A 23,662-nucleotide genomic window follows, 5' to 3' on the forward strand; every position below is an offset into this window, starting at 1 on the left:
TTTCATTTATTTCTGCTCTGATCTTTATGATTTCTTTCCTTCTACTAACTTTGGGTTTTCTTTGTTCTTCTTTCTCTAGTTCCTTTAGGTGTAAGGTTAGATTGTTTATTTGAGATTTTTCTTGTTTCTTGAGGTATGATTGTATTGCTATAAACTTTCCTCTTAGAACTGTTTTTGCTGTGTCCCATAGGTTTTGGGTCATTGTGTTTTCATTGTCATTTGTCCTGATATTTTTTGATTTCCTCTTTGATTTCTTTAGTGATCTCTTGGTTGTTTAGCCTCCATGTGTTTGTGTTTTTTACAGTTTTATTTTCCTGTAATTGATATCTAGTCTCATAGCATTGTGGTCGGAAAAGATGCTTGATACTATTTCAATTTTCTTAAATTTACTGAGGCTTGATTTGTGACCCAAGATGTGATCTATCCTGGAGAATGTTCTGTGTGCACTTGTCAAACCCAGCCTTTGGTGGTAAGATCCATATTTCTCCCTAGCCTTACTCTCAACACATATATCTCCAGAGCAGATCTCTGTGCTGGAGTTCTGCCTGGTTAGGGAGGATATTTAGCTCTTCTTCCTAGAAAGCAGATAAGCATGATGAGGGACAAATCAATAGGGGTGAATTCAGAGGTTTCCTAATGCCCCTAGGATGCTAATGATGCAGACAGTAGTCCGAGAGGACTACTTATCACTCTGCATGATGGTGAGTCAAGAGAGCCTTTATCATTTGCTTTACCTCTTTGTCATCTGAGCTGCTGTGCAGTTTGTACACACTTCCTGAGCCCGTCAGCAATGCTGAGCACAGGTGCAGGACTGTGTGGTATAGTGAAAGCAGCAGGGGCCAGGGCATGTGGCCAGTGGAGACATTATGGTGAGCCAGCCCCAGGCCTCCCCCGGTGCGCCCAGAGAAGCAGCACAGTTACAGTGTGCTCACTAAGCCCATTCAGTGTGTGTCATGATGGTCTCCCAGGGTTGAAAGGAACCTCTCTGAGATGGTCCATTCTGACCTCCTGTCCACCATCTCACCAAAGATTGTAGAGTCCTTGAAGATGTCCAGTGATGGTGAACTCTTTCTTTCCCAAGGAAGCTGATTACACGTTTGAGTACCTTCGTGAAACAAAGTTCACTTTTATGCTAAAACAAATTCTTTAACCCTTGTTGCAGCCTGACATGATCCTAGTTTTAACCCTGGGGGCTCTAAATTACCAGACTCTCTCCATATAGCAAGCATTAGGATGGACGAGGTTATGCCACAGTGACAAACAACCACCACAATCTTAGCAGTGATGAAAATATGAGTAATTATTGCTGATCTTGTAAAATGTCCATCAAGGGTTGGTCGAGGGCTTGGCTGGAGGGGAAAGAGAGTCCGTCCCAGCACTGAATGTTCAAGGTTACACACATTATACATCATTCTGCTCTTAACTTGTTGGCTAAAACTCTTCATGTGGTCTCACCTGTCCACAACGGGGCCAAAATGGGGCTCTTACTCAATGTCCAGGAGGCAGAGAGCTGGAAACACTTGAAGAGCAGCCTTAATGATCACCACAGTAGTTGTTGTATACTTGAAGGTAGTTACCATGTCATCCCTCATTTTCTTCTTGGGCTCACGCCCAGTTTACCCTCTCATTGCTGTGTTACACACTTTTTCTCCCTTCATCACCCAGTTCACTCTTCTCTGAATATGATCGAGCTTTGTATCTCTGTACTGGTGTCTGCAACTGAGTGCAGTTTTCCGGGCATAGTCTAATCATGGCCAGCTCAGTGGGGCTCATCATCCCCCTCATCTGACAGTGGGAACTCTGGGGCCTCGGTTGCATTTTTATTTTTTTGGGTAGCCACAGCACCCTGTGGTTGTCTATTCACTGGACCATAAGCTCCAGTGGGGAGTGTGGGGACTGTGACTGTCTTGCTTGTCATAGTGTCCCATAACTTAGCAAAAGTTAAATCCTAATAAACATTCATTGGATGAATACATACATTGAATTTATTCTCTTTGCCTCTGCCTACTTTTTTGCCCCTGCTGTCATCTCCATCTTGCCCTGATATAATCAGCTTTTTCAGACCCAAGTACAAGTTTCATTTATTTCTTAAATTTGTTCCAGGTAGAGCTGAGAAAGTGTATTATCTTTGTAGTCAAAAAGTGGGTGTTTGACCCCCAGCTCTGATGGTGTCATTCAAGAGCACATATTTCTGAAGCACCTATAATGGCTCAGGTGCCACAGGACCACAAGCCTGCCTTACCATTGAGTGGGTTCATTTGGGTAAACACTATCACATCTCTAGATTAGAGTGCAGGAATCTTTGGGTGTGTTTTTATTTTTGTGTTTTCGCTTTAGTGTTTTCCAGCCACAAAAGCATGCCAGGCATATAGTCCGTGCTTAATACATATTAGCTTCATGAGTGAATGGATCTCTAAGCTTCATTTTGCTTTTATGTATCAGAATCTCCTGGGAGGGCATGTGTAGTTTGAAAACAAAGTGGTACTTTGTCTCATTATCAGATTGTTGTGGTTGGTCATGATGTTTGAAATCTAAAATAAGACTCACGGAAGATGTGAAATTTGTCTGTTACTGTCCAGGAAGCAACGGTTACCCAAGGTTGCAGAACACTGTTTCAGATTGATACTAATCTATTAATCACCATACTTTGGGTACCATTGTTCATTGAATCCTGCTGGGCCACATGGAAGTAAGACTTTGTCATGTATGTTGTTGAAGCTCAGCTATGTGAAACTGATCTTACAAACCTGATCCACCAGTCTAGTAAACATCAAAGAAGAAAACAAGATTAGACTTTCAAGAGTTGTTTTTTATGAGCCGCTGTAAGGATCAATAACCCTTCCGGTGCTCATGCATTACTGCTTAAATAATTCTGCAATTTTGCCTGTACTTACCTAAATAATTGATATCATCTCTTCATACACCTTGGCCTACGATTCATTTTCTCAATAACTATTGTATCCTTGAAAATCATTTTCTTTGAGAAAATGGAAAGGGAGCTGAGTTGAGGAATACTGCTTTCTCTTTCATTCTTAAGTGCTTGATTACCAGTTGCTAAAAGGGGGCTTATCCTTCTTGTGATCTTGGGCTGATCATGATTTTAGAGAGCCTTTTTCCTTTCCATGTATGGACAATCATGAGAAATATGAAGGCCAACCACGTATAACATGTAGATATGTGATTTTGGGGACAAGCGATCTGTGTGAGACTCAGGGGGGTTCGGATGGAGAGAGCTAGCAGAGAGGGTGTGTGGGTGTGCCAGGGTGTGACGTTTGCAGAGATGGACAGGGAGGAAATCTGAGTGATGGAGGTCTTGTGTGTGGTGAGAGTAGTGTGGAGTTGATGTCTACTGGTGGAGGCTGATGAACCATGTCCCTCTGTTCATCTCTACTCTTGAGAGCACAAGCCTGTTAGAACTTCAGAGATCATCCTGGTAATTTCTGACACTGTCAGATCAACTGACTACTAGACTAACCCTGGTTTCTAATTTGAAATGTTTCCAAAGAAGATTCCTCTTTCAACCTTTACAACCACTTGAATGTTGGACTGTACTCAGTGCCTGCACAATCTTCACTTTGTCTAGCCCAAATTCTCCCAGCTGTGGCCCGAGCCCTTAGAAGAATGAAACCTCTGTGAGGTAAGAACTGCCTTGGTGGCATGAGAAAGGCAGCTCTGGGTGGCCTTTGAGTGTTACATGAGGACAGGGGTGCTACGGCCCACGTTCTGGTGAGAACACATAGGACTACGCGCTCTCTGGTTTTACCAGAAACCTTCATAGGTATCTTAATCCAGGAAGAACAGGCTCTGTACGCTATGGTTGGCTTCCAATCCTTAGGCATGCTAGGATGCAGTGGACATCTTGAGCACACGTGTTCTCTTTTCCGAACTGGTCCACAGGCGTGCTGAGGGTCCAGAGGGTACCCGGCAGGTATTGGTGTTGAGGTGTGGTTCTTGTGTTATTTGGTCAGAAGTCAGTTGAATGTACCTTCAGATTAAATCCAGCAGAACGAAAGAATTCCTGAAAGGCTTGAGAGAAGAGCCATTTTAGGGGAAAACCATGGGTACTTCTTAGTCTCTTTTTTTAGGGTGAGCAGCACAGTTTCAAGCTTAATGCTGACTCTGCATGTCAATCAGGGCAGCACAGACTCAAAACATCCTAGGAGAAGTTTTTGAAAGAGTCTCCTGAGAAATCTCAGCAGCCAACTAGTTAGCAAAGTACAAAGCCCTCCAACATGGAGCTGGCAGGCATCCCCATAGGTGAGATGGGCAGGATGGAGGACATGGGGGTCCCACTCTGCCCATTTTCTGGGGGGCGTCACATGCAACCTTCCCTTGGTCCTCTGGAATAGCTCACAGTAATCATTGTTACCACTGACTGAGCATTTTCTATGTCCCACCCTGTAGTATGGGTTTCACGTAGAGTATCACATCTAAGCCCTGCTGTAATAGGATGGGCCAGGCAGGTGTCATTCTCACTCCCACTTCACAGATGAGCCCTGTGGTCACAGGTTCTTCTGAACTGATTTGCGGATTGGACCGAGCAGGCCAGAGTGCAGCGTGTGGGCCAGAAAATGGGAGGCTGGGGAACTGACCCCCTTTCTCCAAGCACACATGTGAAGAGGCAGAGTTAACACACAGACCTACACTCTGCCCAGCTCACTCCTGTGACGGCTTACCTCCAAGAACCATGGGCGGCACAGGCAGGGCTGCACTCAGAGGCTGTCTATGCCAGGGCAGTAGCTGACACAGGGGGTGGGGTGCGGTGGGGGTGATGCTGGAGATGCAGAAACACAAGGGAAGGACGGCTGCCATTTCCGGGCTCTAAAAGAGCCTATAACGTAGGCAAATCAGGATTTTATGTCATCTTGGTGGTTGGAAAACTGGCTGTATGACGGGCTGGGCTGTAAAAATCAAATGAGAGAGGGAGAGAGAGAGTACAGAACTGACTTATTACACCAGGAAATAAAGAGTGTGGAAGGGGAGGGGGAGGAGAGAAAGCACTGACAAGGGAGTGGAGGTGATGGGGAGAGGGGCAGCTGGGACAGGAAGAAGCCGACGGTGGCATTCAGCTTTGGTTCTAATTCAACACAGGAAGGAAGGGAGATGACAAATCCTCATTTATAGCCGCACTTGGACCCTTTCTGTCCAACCCACACCTCAGTTCAGAGCAACTATGACCACAGGGCTCATTTCCACTGCAAATGTCTCCAGCTGTATCTGAGTCTTATCCCCAGGTGACATAAAATGAGAAGTTGTAGGACACTGAGCCAGGGGCAGTCACAGTGGGCTGCCTAGTCATTTTAAGTCAACACAGCCAGATTAAGCAATGAGGATGACCAAATCCGGGAATAAAGAGGACCTAAAGCTTTATGACGTTGGCCTGTGGTGTGGTCAAGGCCAGACCTGTGGCTGGAATATGTTTATGGCAATGTGAACCTAATTAAGATCAACAAATGATAAACGGGGCATTGTTATTTCACTCTTTTCTTTACTGCCAAGTTACATCAGCTCTGTAGCTGGAAACATGCAGCTGCCCGGGTAGGACTTGGGCTATATGCCTCTTTCCTGATGATGCCGTACTACCAGCAGGGTGGATCACAAGGGTGGGTTACCAAAACACAAAGAAGCTCCTCCGGGAGGGGAGAGGAAGGGAATGGACCCTTACCCTCAAGGCTCAGAGGTCACCCCAGGGGTTCAGACAGGGTTTACAGCATCCAGTCTGGGTTTATGACCCAGACTACCAGACTGTTTCCTCTTGGGGCGGCCCAAGTCCTGATTACGTCATTCTGACCTGCCCCAGTTCCTTTAAGGGGGTGCATGAGCAGCTCCAGGCCCTTGACATGCAAATCACATGGTTTCACTGCTGGTAAATGGTTCTGCAGACCGGCTGAGTAATACCATCCTGCCCAGCAGGCAGCTTATCTAGTGCTTTCTGCTAAATCCAGTTTACACCCTTTTTTTTTTTTTTTTTTTTTTTTGTGGTACGCGGGCCTCTCACCGTTGTGGTCTCTCCCGTTGCGGAGCACAGGCTCCGGATGTGCAGGCTCCGCGGCCATGGCTCACGGGCCCAGCCGCTCCGCGGCATGTGGGACCCTCCTGGACCGGGGCATGAACCCGTGTCCCCTGCATCGGCAGGCAGACTCTCAACCACTGCGCCACCAGGGAAGCCCTACACCCTTTTTATTGTTCTCAATACCTTACAAAAGTGGGAAAAATAAAATTGGCCTTAATAGAGGAATTTCAACAAATTGGGCTAAAACTAGGGACTCAGGAGTTAAACCGCCTTGTCCCAATCCTGACCCTACTGCTTTACTTGTGTGACTTTAAACAGGTTACTTAATCTCTCTTAATACCTCAGTTTCCCCAGTTGTACAATGAAGATGAGAGTACCCACCCCTTGGGGCACTGAATGAGTAAATACATTGAAAGTGTTTGCATCGGGGCTTCATACATAGTAAATGTGCAATGAATGTTAGCCATTAGTAAGTGAAAACCCCTTCTGCAGTCAAAGGATAATCAACACGTCAGAGCAAATGCTTTACGGTTTATTCTTTCAAATACTCAAGGCTGCACGTCTAACTTAGGTTGGCGTGGAATAGTTTGGGAGGGTAGGGACAAACGCGTGTCGGGAAGAGGGAGTAGGGTGATAAGGCCTGAGGATTTCTCAAGATTCCTCTTGCAAGAGGCGAGATGGTCTTGAGGGAGGGACGTGTCAGTGTGACCTCGTCTTGACCTCCACGGTACCTGCTGAGCTCAGGGAACGGGGCAGCCCCAGCAGACTCAGCACCTGCTGATCAAATGGCTCGTGGCCAGCCCGCCTCAGGAAGTGTGGGCCTGTGGCCTTGTGATTCTCAGAAGGGATGCGAGGTTTAGGAGAACTGATGAAAGATGTGAAACAGAGCTCTAACCCTGGAGTCGGAGACTGCGCTTTAGGTCAATATCACGTACCTCCTCTCTCTCCTCACATATAAAAGAGCGATGGGGATGAAGCGCTGGAAATCCCATCATTGCAGGCTTTGGCTGTTGGATAATCTGTCTGATAGGTCTGGAGTGATCTTAGAAGAATGGACTGAACCTGAACTGGGGGACCCAGGTAGCAGGCTTGAGAATAGATTGTGACGAGGGAAGCTGCTGAGTCTGGAAGATATTTGGGTCCTCTGCAGGCCTGTGATAATGGCTTTTGTAAATGAACACGGGGGCCTGCTTTATTCTTTGTGGTTCTTTACACTGTGGAGTAAACCATATCCAGTAGCTCATCAGCCCCACTGCTCTTCAGAGCTGCCAAGTCGCTACAAAGGCCAAAAAAAGTCCTCAAGTCAGAATGAGCCTCCCTTTCCAGAAGTCTGTTGGATCAGAACATCAAAGATTTAGACTCTAGACCGGATCCACTCTTTACCAAGTCTGAAACCTTTGGGTAATCAACTAACTCAGCTTCTCAGAGCCTCTCTTGTTCTCGTGTGTAAAATGTACCATGGTATTCACACCGGAAATAGGGGTAGAATGAGCTGCTTGCCTCACAGGGATGCTGGGAAGATCTAGTAAAACTGCGTGGGGGAGAGTATCTATGCACTGCTAAGAGCTAACCATAAAGGGCGGCTCCTAGCTACTCTCTTCATTCGAGAGTCATTTTTCACGTTGGGATGCAACAAAGAATCCCCAACAGAGACCGTCACTTCTGCCCAGGTACCCCTGGGCTGCTCTATAATTCCCAGTCCTGTGTGTAGTTAGAGGGAGGCCATGTTCTGGCCAATCTGGTGTGAGCAGAGGTGACGTGTGTCCCTTCTAGGAGTTGTAGTTAAATAGTAAGCACCGCCTCCATCTCGCCCTTCCCTTGCTATGGCAATCTTGGAAGCTGCATTATCAGAGGGCACAGTTATGAGTTGGAAGAGGGCCGTTGAACTTGCTCTCACTGGATGAGAAATAAGCAATTACTATGTCTAGCTACTAGGAGTTTGAGGGTTACTCCGTGGCAGCAATACTTAGCAGTCATTACCCTGACTCAGGATGAAAGTTGTGGTTAGGAAGAGACAGGCCACATTCATTTAAGTGCCTTACACAATGTGATGCCAACCTTTGCTCTCAGGACATTGCTTTGAGTCAAGAGTTCTATCCATTCTGCTCAAAGCTTATTTTAATTACATATCTCCTCTCCTAGTGGGGATGGGACAAATCCTTCTAGACAAGAAGAATCCCTTTTGTTACAAAATGCATTTATTTCAGCCAGATAAAATTCTCCAACTGCATACATGGGTACATATTATAAGGTCCTTCTTTGATACATGTCCTGCTTACGAGAGCCATTTCTAATTATTAAAATGCATACCAAACAGACATCTTTGTCTCTTAAAATATAATTTAAATAAATTGCTAAGGTATAAGCCATAAGTCTGGTCATGGATGCGAGTGGAGTGCGATTCTTCAGTGATGAGTCCAGAGCAATATTGGCACATTGCCCCCACGATGAGATGCCACAAGTCAGCGAGCACCTGAGCTCACCTGCTGATTAACCTGCCGATTATGTGGACAGTTGCTGTTGGGGCATCGAGCTGCCTCCTGTGAAAAACGTTATGTGCAAAGTATGACGTAGGCAACGTGGAGAGGCCTTTCACAGAACGCAAATGCCATTTACGTAACTTAAGGATGAAAGCTTGGTGAAAGCAAGTCTGTTGTTTACACTGCTGGGTATTGTGGCCCCGTCTCACTGGGCACTCAATAAATATCTATTAAATGAAAGTAAGGATAAAAGAATAAGCTGTAGCCGTTGCCTTGGTGCCCATCTGTTGTCAGGATGGGGCTTTAAGTTATGAGCTTTATGGACACACTTTTTTGTTCAGAGTAAATTGCTCTATTTGGAAGCCATCCCTTTCCTTCTCTTCAAGGGCTTCCTTAGCATTTACAGACTTCTTGCAGAAGTCTGCCGGTATTCGGGGCTCAGTGGCTTACAGAAGAGCCCGGCACACCATACAAAGTCTAGGTTTGTCCCTTGAAGTAAAACGCCTGATTGGCTCAGAAGTTCTAGGATCTGATTTATTCTTCACACCTTTTCTCCTTTTGGCTCCTGTCAATCTCCCGAACCCCAAGTAGCTATGGAAACTCAGAGGCTGAGCAGTGTATTTCTTCATGAAATCTCATTTCAGTATCAACTGTTTCCAGGACCGTGGCTCCCTCAGGACTTGAAATACTGTAGTTGATCTCTTGACGTTCCGTCCTTCACAGAGTTCTCCACCTGCTCCCTGAAGGTAAGGTTCTTGTTCTAAGGCTGATGCTGAGGAGTTCCCCACAAAGGAAATTCCTGGAAAATCTCTATCCCCTTTTGATTCTCATGCCATCTCTCCCATTCCCCATAAGGCTATGGATGCAATTCTGGAGAGACAAAGGAAAAGTTTCTAAACTCATCCTGGTTAATCATAGGAAGATGTCCCTCATCAATTGGAGTTAAAGCTGGTTCTTCCTTTATGAAGTCGGGGTCAAAATTACTGACGTCTTCTCGGGATTTCTGTCAAAAAGGAAACAAGGGAAATTTCAGATTCTATGCACTTGAGGTTTAGTCATCTTCCACGGGACTTAGCCCATTTCAATGAGTTCGGAGGCCTGCCCTGCAGCTCTCTCGGTAGTGTTATTCACAGTTATGACAATCGGTTAAACAGTGCTTTATACTACTTCTACTGCATCGTGTATTACTAGGGCATTTGGTAACCACCAATTCACTAACCCCACAAAAATCTTGCTGAGCAGGCCAGCCTTAGGTTGGGAAACTAAAAAATTAATGTGCTCACCTGACCCAGCCAGCCGGTTCACCCTCCCCATTTCACTGAGGTACCACTTCTCAGCAGGCCTAATGGAGAGGCACATAAACCAACAGAGGCAGAGCAAAGTCATGCTCGCCCCACCTCCCGTCTTACAAAGGTCTAGATGCTTGAAGAGATTTTCTTGAAAGACTTCTTGGAAATGCTGAGTTTAGGGAACAAATGCCTCTCACTTTACTCAATAGTCAGATTCATTCTGCCCTGCTGGCAAAGCCTTCCCTCCTCCCAGAGGGGCTGGCAGGGGGATGTCCATTAAAGGAAGTGGCTTTGTCTCTGTGTCTCAACCTAGCAGGCTGTTACAGATGAAGCTAATGACGCTTGGAAATGTGTATTTTACATCTTCATAAACTAACGCTGGAGAGATCATTTTTACCATTGTGAGACCTCCTACTTCTCTTCCTTGAGTCAATGATAGTTTTCTCTCTGCCTTTGAGCACCCCTCGTCCCCCTAACTCTTGAAGTACTGCCAGCCCAGCTTCTCTGCCTTCCCGTTGCGGTTCTCTTGACCCACCCATGAGAAGGAGCTTAGCTCTCAGACCGAGAGCTGGACCACCCTCAGGAACGCCACCCCACTCAGCTGCCTCACTTCCTAGTGAGGTGCTCCCAGTATTTCCTAGTCAAAGAGGACTCGGCCTGTTCTGCCCTGAGCCCTGTGCTGCAGTAGCTGTTACAGACCTGAGCTCTCCAAGCCAGGGAGCCAGGCTTAGGGCTTTGAGGAGCATTCCATGGCCTCTCTACTTTCTTGGGGGCTTGGGAAAGGCACCCTGACTAAGGAGCATAAGGAAAGCACCTAGGAACAATGTTGGGGAAACCTGGAAAGTTTCAAGGCCTCTTAGACCCCAGGAAATTTTAAATTAAGAGAGGATGGGGCCAGGGCAAGCAAGAGGTAAAAACTTTTGGAGAAGTAACCCTGGCACACACACACACAGAGATGTTGCCTCAGGGGCAAGGAGCCCAGCCTTCTCCTGGGTGAAGTACCTTGCAGAGCGGCAGGCTGAGCTTCCGGTCTGATCATTCCCCAGGGGACCACCGGGCTGCTCAGTGAAACACTGAGACGTTTTAAGAAAGAAGAAGGTCTACTAAGGTGGTCTTGGACAACTTACAATTCTGGGTCTGAAAGGCGGTTCTACTTGGCGATGGTTCAGCTGGGTCCAGTCGATTTCCTTAAAGAAAGGATGTCGCAAGATGGCATGCTCGCCGCCCAGACTCGGGCTGCCCAAGCGCATAGTGGGGTTCTTGGTCATGAACTGAGAGGGAGAGAAAGAGAGTCGATCATTCAATCCTAGACAATAAGTAGGTCACAAGACGGTAGGCATTCGCTCTGGCAGAAGAGCCGATGTGAGGCTTTCCGGCTGATCTGGCTTAACCAGCTGAATTTTCCCAGCGGCACAGCCACCATGAATCATCCCGTAAAGGCGCAATTTTCCTTTACACACGAGGCGCAAATTGCTCATGTGTATTTATGGCCTTCCCCACTTCCATTTCAGACGTGGCACCGAAAATAAAACCGAGGGGCCCGGTTTTCTTTCCTGTAAATACCACGTATATTTTTTTTCCTCTTTAAAGAAAAGAAACGCTTTATAAAATAGTGTGCTTTTCTCTAGCACTGCAGTTGTGGACAGCCGGCATCTTATGAATGGGGCTACTTTTCAGAACAGCTGTGTCATTCTTCTGAGAGACCCAACCAGCCGGCCAGGATTCCCACTCTCTGACAAGACCACAGAGAGAAGAATGAGAGTCATTTTTCTGAAGAGCTGTGTGAAGAAGCCGCAAGGGTGAAAAACTTAAAGTTCTGTGTTCGGGCTCCAGGAAAAACAAAGTTGGCCGCTTTTATTATGCAACAAAGATATCACAGTTTTGAGTGAAAAGTTTTTTCCTTTGAGATGCTCCCTTCTCTCCTGCCCCTCCATTTTGAAATGTCTCATGACTGGGACTCTTGCCACATAGTCCAAAATTTAAAAGCACTGCCATACATTCAAGGAATGTGTGTATATAAATCCTCTGTATTTATATCAATTGGGCACTTCCTCGCAGCTGAGCTCCTATCAAGATGTTTTGGGCTAACCCTCCTTTCCCAGAGTGGTCAATAAAGGCATTCTGATCGTATCCTGACCAAAGACCCGTATAGGATAATTCACTTTTCATGGCCAGAATGTCATTTTCAATTTTAAAGACACATAAGCTAATTTCCCATTATCAAAAGAAAATTGCCTTGGATAAAAACTTTTTAAAAACTTTAAATCAAGTTATCTTTAAATGAATTTATAACAGTCCCCAAGAACCCCTTTCCAAGTCTGATTTATGAACACAAAAGTAATGGTGTGTTCATAGAAATGGCTTTGGAGTGGAATTTACACAGTATTTTGGAAAAAATCTTGAAGGTGCACACAAGAAAGGGTAGGGTTGGGAGGTGAGCAGCCCTGCCATGTCAGGTGTCCAAAGCTGCGAAACCTCGTGGATTGCTTCAGGTGAACGGGATCAGGTGGAGGGAGGAGGCTGCCGAAGTCCCTAAGCAAATCTGACAGGACAGACCTCATAAAATGCTAAAAACGCTTCCAAGGGGAGCCAGTAAAAACTGAAGACACGGATGGGGTTTAATGGTTTCTCCTCTTTCCTAGAGACAAGGAATGAAAGGCCTGGTGGCGCTGAAATTTGGACGTGGAGCTCGAAAGTAAAAGCAGCTTTCAGAGCTCCACAGCAGTTAGCACTCTGGGCACGCACGGTGATCAGCGTAGACTTAGGAAATATATCTCATAAACAACTCCGTTCTGAAAGAGCTAGGAGCTCATGCTGCGTGGGCTCTCCCCAGATAAGTCTGTGCAACTCAGAAAGGCAGGGGAAAATAAATATACAAAAGAAATGAGTAGATTCTCTCCTTAGGAAAGTCAATGGGATACAATCCCTGATGGAATAGTCATGTCTATTCTAAGAGCTAATTAACAAAAAACAAACAATGCTGCAAAAAACCCAAGCTACAAGGACAGCAGAACAGACCCAGATGGCTTGTGGGAAACTCCCAGGCCTGCCAACGGTGCGAGCAGAGGACACCTTGTGAATGTGTGAGTACAACTTGTTCTTCTGGGCAAGAGGAACAGTGTGGGGCTCTTGATGCCAGGGTGGCAGAAGCCCTGGTGTCTGAACAACTTTGCCCATTTTTCCCTGCCCGGCACGCAAGCCAGCCTCCCAAGGGGCACCGTGGAAAAGCACTGCCCAAGGAACAGGAGACCAAATCGTGGCTGCTCTCCTCTATAAACTTCATCCCTGGGAATGGAGTCAGGCAGAATGGCCCTTTCACTAGCTTATGCTTAGAATTCTGATAAATCCTTTCAAATAACCAAGCAGTTTTGTTTTTGTTTTTTTTTGCGGTACGTGGGCCTCTCACCGTTGTGGCCTCTCCCGTTGCGGAGCACAGCCTCCGGACGCGCAGGCCCAGCGGCCATGGCTCACGGGCCCAGCCGCTCCGCGACATGTGGGATCTTCCCGGACCGGGGCACGAACCCGCGTCCCCTGCATCAGCAGGCAGACTCTCAATCACTGCGCCACCAGGGAAGCCCAGCAGTTTTAACTTTGGCTGTATCTAAAGGGCTCAAGATATTCATTCTCCACATAAAAAAATTCAATTTACAAAGGTTTGCAGGTGTCTATGCAAGGCAGTGCACTAGGCCTCATAGGGGGTGGGTACATGGATGACAAGGACAGTGTCTCCCCCCAAGAAGGAGCTGATCAAGAGAAGGGGCAGAGGCAAGCACACTTTATCTGTAACGCAGCTGGATGAAAGGAAGAGAGACACTGCCAAGTGCAGCGGGAGCTTCGGAGAGAGACTGGGAAAATCGCATTGGGGGCTGGTGGTGAGAGGGCAGGCGATGGCCTCCCAGAAGAGGTGACAGCTGCTGACATGAGGCAGATACAAAGAATTAACAGAGCCAGGAAGGAAGAGGGCAGTCACGCCCGAGAACGCAGTTGGCACAGCAGTAGGCAACCACCAGCCACATTGGTGAGGGAGCCTATAGGGTGGTAGGGCTGCCGTGAAAGGACGGCCGAGGAACCGTGGGGCAGCCAGTAGGACCCGACAAAAGCGTCCGAAGAGGTGAATGACGAGAGCTGCCCTGTGACTCAGGGATGACTCTAGCCACGATGGGATGGATAAATCCCTCATGGAGGGGTAAGAGATTTGTGGGTAGGGGGCTGACTAGTTAGGAGGCTGAGACGACAGCCGAGAAGACACGACAAGTCTGGAAACTAAATTTTCTGGTTAGTGGAAAGGAAAAGAGGGGCGCAGGTCCTGGGGGGCTTGTGGAAGAAAAATGAGCACATTCCACACTGCCTGGAGCTGGGGGGAAGGGGCAGGAGGACAGCCAGGTCCCAGGGTCCTCTCCGGCTGTTGAGGGACGGAAAAGGATAACGAAAGAGAGACTGATTATTGTTGGGAGTATTAGTGTTAACAGAAGTATAGTAGTAGTAGCGGTAGTAACTTTTGTCAAAGGGATGAAAACAAAAACATCTACCATTTCTCAAGGTCTTGCAGATCTGGGAGGTTGGTGAGCTCAGCTTTGCATCTGAGATGCGCAAACACCCCCCAGGAGCTGACTAGCCCTGTAAGCCTGGGGTGCAGGCCAGGGTGAGAGGTCTGACGCCTAGGGCCATCACCGTTTGGTGAGAAAGAGCTGATGCTGGGAGGGCAGAGGTGGAGGGAGAGAGAATAGAACTGAGAGCAGCTCCAGGCCACAGACATTTTATTTGGCCCACATAGAGTGTTTCTAAAATAATTTTAACTACTTGTCAAACATTTAAAAAGTAGCAAATGTCACATCACACACATGAAAGTCAAGTTTTCCAAATTCCCTTGGAAGATGGAATATTCTGGAACATTGGACCTGCACTTCTTCTTGGTGAAAATGACCTGGAGTTGAGCAGTGGCTGCCTCATTAGCTGGGGCGGGTGACCCCCTGTTCCCACCACTCCCCTCGGCCTCATACCTGGCTGGCTCCCCACATGCCTGAGCCCTGGCTCCGAGCCCTGGCATAGGGTGGAAAGAAGGCCGGGGTGGCAGCAGGAGCTCATGAGAAAGCCAGAGCAGGATGAAGACCACGGAACAGAAACCAGCACAGGGACCATTCCGGGCAGGAGGAGGGGTGATGGGTGGTGCTGAGGGTGTGGAAGGCTGGGCGGGGAGGGTTATAGCTCCTCTGTGACTAACCCCTCCCCCCTCCAAAGGTGGGAAGTTCAGGGAACACTGAACATCAGTCCCAGGCCTGGAATCTTTCACAGTACATGTCGGTGGAGGGGTATGGGGCTGGGGACAGGAGGGGTTCACTGCCCTAGGCCAGGCCCAGGACTCGCCTTAAACACGGTGTTCCTGCTGCTGTGATGGTGACGGCACGATCCCGTTGCAGAAAACTTCCTCTGTTTGCTTATGCCCCTACTGGGACCCGAATGCCAAACAAGTTAACAACCGTGGCGTTTACAGCCATCACTCAGCTGTGTCTAAGGTCATACTGAAAGCTTGCCTCACCTCAACTGACCTTCTCCCCGACTGTGGTCCCAACGGGGAAGTCACCAAAGAGGAAAATAAAGTGACTCCATGGAAGATTCTGGACACATTTACTAAAGGAAGCAGAATGGCTGCTAGGGTCAATGAAAGCACGTTATAAGCCGCAAAGAGGGAGGAGGCCCGGGTGGAAAGTCTGATTCCACCCCGAATGTAAGTCTCCAGCTAACTGGAGGGCAGGGGCAAGAATGTGTGGACTCGTTTCATATTCCCCTTCCTCCTGTGGCCCTCGTGAAAGTGGAATTTCTCTAGAGGATCCGGAAGGAATCAGAAGCACACCTGCCCAGAGAATGAGAAACAACAGTTCCTTCAAGGCCGCAGAGAAGGCATGACCGCAGGGGAAAGCAGTCATCCAGGCACCTTCCTGAAGAAACATAAGCAATGCAGGCCAGGTCTGTACAGGAATGTCCTGCCAAGCCTCCAGCCAGCCAGGGACGGATCATAAAGGATATAAGAGCTCCTCTGATATGGAGGGCCCAGAGGGGAGCTGGTGAGGCCCTGCAGCTTCACTGCTGTGTCTGGATGCCAGTTCTCCCATTGATGAGCTGTGTGACTTTGGACAAATGTATTAACTTCCCTGGACCTCAGATTCCTCAACTATAAAATGGAGACTTTTCTGTATATCCTAATATGATAATGAGTAAATGAGATAATCAGTATAAAGTACCTGGCACAAGAGCAAGCCTTCAACCAAAGCTAGTGAGTTTCAGCAAGATCTTGTTAAACCACTTGGAGGGCCACCCTGTCCGACCTAAAGACAGGGGCATGGACTGAAAAGCCTCTGAGAGATGAACATCTGAGGTGAGCCTTGGCCCCGAGGCTTATCTGGCTCTGTCTCTCTCTCTCTCATACTTTGCAGCCAGGAAAAGGGACCAAGGTCTGTTTCTACCTTCACAGCCCCAGACTCCAACAGGGGGGTGGTAGTGATGGTCTCAGTGAAAAACAATTTTTCTGACAGCAAAGATTTCTAAAGACAATTGAAAGTAAGAATACAGATGATACGCAGGTTTTAACGTGCAGTTGTATCTGCTTTCACAACAGAAGGGAAGTGCTGAATGCAGGGTGAAGGGTGCAGTGCAACACTTTCCTATAATTCTGAGGTCAGCTATAGCACTTGTCATGTCTTGTGGGCTCTGCTACACCTGAGGCGGCTTTGGTTTTGAGTTTTCAGATGTTCCAGAGGATAGAGTTCAAACTCACCCCATGTTAACAATGTGTCTAGAGATAACAGCGTCCAAATGTACTCTGAAACTCATTCAAACGTAGGCAATGACTACAAGTATATTTCCTTCCAAAATCTGATTTCATAGGAAGAGGACTAGTTACATAAATAGGGCCATTAATCTAATGAGATTTTCTTCCAGCAGAGAGATAACACTGTATTTTCTACTTAACAGATGGATTTGGCTGTTGGGCAAACAAAAAGACCTTTTCCTTTCATTCAACTTTGGACCAAAGGGCAGAGAGTTAGCAGATAGTGCTGGTAAGCATGCCATAGGACATCCCCATCAGTATTCCAGGGAGATGCTCCTAGTCAGGAAGAAGGAATTTTATGACTCTACAGAGAGTCCTGAGGAGGGAGTGCAGAGAAGGAACACAGGACACAGAACAGAGTATGGTTCACGGCCATGAAGGCCACCCTGGGGTGGATAAAATGCATGCTTGTGTATGTTGCAGCCTCCTGTGTCTCTGTGTTTTGCCACTATCACAGGTAGAGTCTGACCTTGTTATGAAGACTAGTCAGCAACCTTCTCCTCTCATACCCCTTCCTGCCAGCTGCAGTGGTGGGCATACAGCTGGCAACCACCAGTGCCAGCCACATTTCTCCAAAGAAGACATAAAAATAGCCAAGAGGCACATGAAAGGATACTCAACACTGCTAATTATTAGAGAAATGCAAATCAAAACTACAATGCGGTATTACCTCACACCAGTCAGAATGGCCACCATCAGAAAATCTACAAACAATAAATGCTGGAGAGGGTGTGGAGAAAAGGGAACCCTCTTGCACTGTTGGTGGGAATGTAAATTCATACAGCCACTATGGAGAACAGTATGGAGGTTCCTTAAAAAACTAAAAATAGAGCTACCATATGACCCAATTCCACTACTGGGCATCTACCCTGAGAAAACCATAATTTGAGAAGATACATGCACCCTAATGTTCGTTAAAGCACTGTTCACAATGGCCAGCTCATGGAAGCAACCTAAATACCCATCGACAGAGGAATGGATAAAGAAGATGGAATATTACTCAGCCATAAAAAAGAACAAAAGAATGCCATTAGTAGCAACATGGATGGACCTAGAGATTGTCATACTGAGTAAAGTAAGCCAGACAAAGATCATATGCTATTGCTTATATGTGGAATCTAAAAAAATGGTAGAAATGAACTTATCTACAAAACAGAAATCGACTCACAGATGTAAAAAACTAACTTCTGGTTACCAGGGGGGAAAGGGAGGGAGGGATAAATTGGGAGATTGGGATTGTCATATACACACTATTATATATAAAATAGATAACTAATAAGGACCTACTGTATAGCACAGGGAACTCTACTCAGTATTCTGTAATGACCTATATGGGAAAAGAATCTAAAAAAGAGTGGATATATGTATATGTATAACTGATGAACTTTGCTGTACACCTAAAACTAACACAACATTGTAAATCAACTATACTCCAATTAAAAATTAAAAAAAAATAGGGAAACTGAGGAACAGACCCACCTGGAACCTGCCCCAGGCCACACAGTTTGGGAGCAGTAGAGCTGAGATTTGAAGCCAGGCCTATCTAACAGTAAAAGCCTTTGCCCTCAGTCACTATGCTAAACCTCCTTTTGAGGTTTACCAATCTTCTCATTTGGATCGTGGATGAAAGAGCAGTGACAGGTCAGGAGCAATCCTGGGATGATGCCCAGGTAAGAATGCACAGCACTGTGTGTGTTTACCTATGTTGTACTTCCTTTGCTGGCCCACAAGCTGTTCTTCTTTCTCTGACTCTATGGAGGGAGAAGGGATGGAGATGTACACCCAGAGCAGGTGCTAAGAGAAGGGAGAGAAAAGGAATAGGCTTGAACCCAAGGAATCCTTCATTCTGACCACCTGGTTTTATTTCCAACAACTGGGGTCTTTATATTGGAGAAGAAAAGACAGATGCCACTGTTGATAGTTTCAAATAATGGAAGTGCTGTTGGCCAGAAGAGACGGTTCTAAATGGGAGAAATAAGTATGGGGAGTGGAAGTTAAAGGAGTGTATGTAAGGATGTCATAAGGAAAATTAAAACAAAAATTTCTAATACTCAATGCCATTAAGTGAGAGAAGGCGCTTCCCCGGGAGGAGCGGGACTGTCTTATTGGAGACACTGAAAGAACCACCTGAATGACCCATCTGTCGTCAGGTGGGAGGGGAGAGCAATGTCCTCCAGGGTCTGTGCCTCCATCAACAATCTACAGTCTTATCCTTTCTTCTCTATTTGGAATTAGAAAAATTTTGAAGACAACTGTACCTCCCTCAGCTGAAGATGCCATGTTTTCCTTGGGTCTGAAGTGGACTTGCTTTATAAAAATGAAATAAAACATGTTTAAGCTGATCTCCAGAGCTAGTTACTGAAGGAATGGGCAGGTGAGTATGTAAGTATATTTGAACACACCAGTGGATCAATGTCTAACCTGAGCCACATCAGAATATTCTGTGAGATATCTCCAGAGACAGTCTACAGTGCACTTTATTCGCTCCTAATGGAAACAAGTACAAAAATGCCCTGTACTGTTCCTCTTTCTGCACTGGGGCAGGAATAGTGCTAAAATCTGTTGCAGGTTTGTTGGCTATATTTTCCATCCTGTCTCTGATTAGAATCCAGCAGCCTTTACACGGGCATATACTTATTCCTTATCACTGCTCTTAACACTCTGCCTTGCCTGTGTTTTATACTCATTATAGCTTCCCCCGAAACCCAAGCCATCTCAGTAGCTTCACTAAGGTCATGTGATAACACTGGTTAAAAAAAGTTTACGATCAGAGATGAGTCTCAGAGACAGAAGCCCAAGGTCGGGCCCTTGTGCCCATGCCAGTGTTGTTGGCCAAGAAGGTTTTATTCCTGGCAAACCAGACCCGAGCATCTCTGACTAATGGTGAGGGTTTCACTGCTCTCCAATAACTCCCAAGTGTTGAAGGAAAAGGAAGCTCACCTGATAGCTGTGATCCCCCAAAGTGCAGCTATTGAAAGGAAGCAAGTGCTAAAGAAGGATCCTCCAGAGGCGTACTACACAATGTCTTTATTTCCTCCCGATGAAACCCAGGCCAACACCCTTCTTTATCCTGCATACACATTATCTTGGGTGTCCAAACCAAACCTAACCACCACCTGCTAAAAGTTAATGCTCTTTGATCACTGGAAGGGACAAATGAAAGAAAACAAAGTGCGCTACTTAGAGTTTTTAAGTGTGTTCCTTAGAGTTTTTCCAACTTAAAACAAAAAGCTCTTCTGACCCGCAGACATCAGTTAGCAAAACCCTACATAGAAAAGATTTCCATGCTCATTTTACAAAACCTGATATCTTTATGCTCCTATCTGAGATAGGAAGATTAAAGAGTCATGTGGTATTAATACTTCATTAAAAAAAAAAAATCCTTCACGCTGCTAGCCACAGATAAAATGTAAGTTTCCTAAGAATAGAGGTCCTAAACAATCTAAAATGGGGGAAGAAAGTTGAGAATAGTAACTTTAATAAAATGATAAAGAATGCCAAAAATGAAGCCTCTAGGAAGATCAGTATTTTTCTGTTTTCTGCCAACACTAGCCTGGCCTATCTGTGAAAAAATGGTCCATTTCTGAAGGTGTTAGTTTCAGTAAGAAGCCTGAAGCTCCATTTCCTCGTATGGGAACTCCAGTCCCGGCAAAGGGCAGGGGCTGCCAGGCTTCATGTTAACCATCCTCTTTTTAAAGGACCTTTTAGTAACTTACTTTTGGATTTTCCCTGTAACGCTATTTGAAAAATTGGCTCTAACGATGGAGAGCTGGGTCCTCTGCATGACCCTGGTCCCAGTTTTCCCTCCACTTCCTCAGCCCCCTCCTGGCTGACCACCTTTGGCTGCCGCCTTGACCATTCCAATCTTTGCCAGGAGGGGAGGAGGAAATGCAGAGGATCAAGCCCAGTGCCGCTCTGGTCAATTGCCTGGTAACAGATGGGAGACACACTCAGGGCTAAAAGAGGATCCCAAATTACTTGTGGTTCCTTCTCTGTACACAGAGGCAGACGAGACTCCTGCAGGCAATGCACAGAGGATGAAATCTGATAGGCGTGATGACAGATAAGCCCACATGCAAACACACAGCTTAATTTCTGTAAAGCTTAGGAGCGAAAGCATGCTATAATCTCCTTCTGAGGCCAAGTTTACAAGGCCTCCCGAACTGACAAAGGTGACTCAGGAGAATGCAGCAAACTCCTTTCAGCACTTTATTTAACCTGGCCACCTGTGTGAGCCCCGAGAAAAGGGCGTTGACCTCACCCAAGTCAGCACTGGCGCCTTGTGATCTCTCACCGGAGATGATTTAGCACAAAGGCATGCTCACCTCAGAGACAGAGGGCATCACCTTCCTAAGCTCTGGGGACTCACGAGGACTCCCTCAAGTCTTTCTGGAGCCGATGAGGCCAAAGCGCAGTGCAGCTGCAGAACCTCTAAGCAAACCATACATTTTCGTCTGTGTCATGATTATTCACATTTTGGGATAATTCAGTGCCAGTTTAGGAAACTCGGTAACACGGTGGCCAACAGAAAACGCGTATTTATACCAAAACCAAGTAAAAAAAAAAAAAAACAATTAAAAAATCATCTTTAAGGTCAGCAATCTAGAAAGTCTAGGTCTGTTTTTCACACACGAGTGTGTATCTTTATGTATCTTTCCTGTGCTACCTTCTGTGGGTGTGGCCAGTTTTTACAACCTGTTCTCTGAGGGGGGAGGGGAGGATGGTCTTGCTTTCGGAACATGCACGTGTGAGCATTTAACACACACACTCCTTCACAGCGAAGATGAGACATGAGAGACAAAAGGGCAAGCAAGAAAAAGTCTTCCGCTGTACATTTTGGGGTGAATACTATGGTTATTTTCAGTTGTCAGGATCACTGGTTAATGACTTGGGAATTTTTTTCAAGTAGAAAACTGGGCTAAAAGCTGTGTGCCCCCCCTCGCCTCCTCCCGCGACTCTGTGCTCCGTGGGGAGTGTTCTCACACGCAAGTTCTCAGCTCTCTATCCAAGCTCATGTGAAATTTGGGAGGACTTTTGAGTTTTGGGTGTATGGCTACCCAATCTTGGGGGTGGGGGTAAAGACGATGATGGGAAGGGTGAGGGGAAGGAAAGTAATACAGGGTTAGGAGTTACACTGGGTAAGATGTTGGTGCCCATCCTGTTCAACCCCTCACTCTCCTTGAACGACAGACAAGAACACCCCTCACCCCGAATTCAGAGGACGCACTGACGTTATTATACCATACGAAGCCCCCAGGTCTTGAACATCTATGACTCTCTAGTGTTATATAAATGGGCATCCAAACAGCTTCTACAGACAAGGAATGATAATAATACCTTCTACTTAAAAAGGTAAGAAGGCATTCAGAAAGCATCTCTAGTGTTATATAAATGGGCATCCAAACAGCTTCTACAGACAAGGAATGATAATAATACCTTCTACTTAAAAAGGTAAGAAGGCATTCAGAAAGCATTTCCTTCTGAAGGGAAGAAACAAAAGGGCAAGTAAACTATCCAGCAGACACCAGTTCCAGGAAGAGTGCTGACCTTACGTTCCAAAGAGAGGATCATCAGGAAATCTCAGGAAGCCAAGTAGAGATGACCCACCATGCTGATTCGGTGGTGAGAACGGATGTGAAGGGCTGGCTCGGGGATCTTGGCTTTCCTGCCTCTCTGGTGGGGAAGGATCGCACACAGAGGCGAGGGCAGCAGCATGGGCAGAGCTCACCAACGGGCGCTTGCTCCTTCTCTGTTTATTTGTTAAAAATCTTTCTTTGGGGTGCACTCAGGTACTCAACTTGGGGGTTGGGGAGTGGGGAGAGGTAAATTAGGCATTTGGGATTAACAGATACACACTACTGTATAAAATAGAAAAATAGGGGCTTCCCTGGTGGCGCAGTGGTTGAGAATCTACCTGCTGATGCAGGGGACATGGGTTCGTGCCCCGGTCCGGGAAGATCCCACATGCCGCGGAGCGGCTGGGCCCGTGAGCCACAACTACTGAGCCTGCGCGTCTGGAGCCTGTGCTCCGCAACAAGAGAGGCCGCGATAGTAAGAGGCCCGCACACCGCGATGAAGAACCGCGATGAAGAGTGGCTCCCGCTTGCCACAACTAGAGAAAGCCCTCGCACAGAAACGAAGACGCAGCACAGCAAAAATAAATAAACAAATTAATAAACTCCTACCCCGACATCTTTAAAAATAAAAAATAGAAAAATAACAGGACCTACTGTATAGCACAAGGAATTATAGTCAATATCTTGTAATAACCTATAATGGAAAAGAATCTGAAAAAGAATATATATATATAATATATATATATATATGTGAATCACTTTGCTGTACACCTGAAACTAACATAACATTGCAAATCAACTACAATTTTAAAAAGGTATAAGAAAAAAAATGCTTAATTGGAAAAAAAGGCTCCTGGGAAAACAGAAATACAACTCTCTCCAAAATAAAAAGCTAACACAGCCTCATGTACAATTAAGTGCTTAATAATCTTGATGATGTTGGTGGATTGTTCAAAGGGAGGATGAAGATAATGACACCTCTCAGCGTGCTGTAAAATTACTACTCATAACGTAACAATACTAATAACTACTCCTGTATTGTGCACACCACTTTGAAAATGCTTTCATGGGTGCCACCTCATTTGAAGTGGGTACTGTAGGTGTTAACATCATTGCGTTACAGAGGTACAGACTGGAAAGCAGTGGCAGGAGTAGAATGAGGTCTCGCGATCCTCAGACCAGTGTGTGCTCCTTCCATTCTACTGTGTGAGGTTGGTTCACCTCTCAGCCTCAGCTTCACCTACCAACCAGGGAGTTAGACAAAGTGTGTTTTTTGTTTTGTTTGGTTTTGTTTTTTTTGCGGTTCGCGGGCCTCTCACTGCTGTGGCCTCTCCCGTTGCGGAGCACAGGCTCCGGACGCGCAGGCTCAGCGGCCATGGCCCACGGGCCCAGCCGCTCCGCGGCATGTGGGATCTTCCCGGACCGGGACACGAACCCGCGTCCCCTGCATCGGCAGGCGGACTCTCAACCACTGCGCC

General features: G+C 46.5%; 1 protein-coding gene across 1 annotated transcript in view; it reads right to left on the reverse strand.

Annotated features, from left to right (window-relative positions):
• Positions 1 to 8,268: 8,268 nt before the first annotated feature.
• PRKCH (protein kinase C eta) overlaps positions 8,269 to 23,662 on the reverse strand; it is a 222,793-nt gene continuing 207,399 nt past the window's right edge. The window contains exons 13-14 of the mRNA XM_082846315.1: positions 10,910 to 11,053; positions 8,269 to 9,496 (exon numbers count right to left, since the gene is read on the reverse strand). Coding sequence (XP_082702441.1) covers positions 9,350 to 9,496; positions 10,910 to 11,053 — 291 coding nt within the window. The 3' untranslated portion in view covers positions 8,269 to 9,349. The remainder of the gene's footprint in view (positions 9,497 to 10,909; positions 11,054 to 23,662) is intronic.

The sequence above is a fragment of the Leucopleurus acutus genome (assembly GCF_964270905.1).
Source record: "Leucopleurus acutus genome assembly, chromosome: 1".
In the NCBI taxonomy this organism is placed as follows: Eukaryota; Metazoa; Chordata; class Mammalia; order Artiodactyla; family Delphinidae; genus Leucopleurus; species Leucopleurus acutus.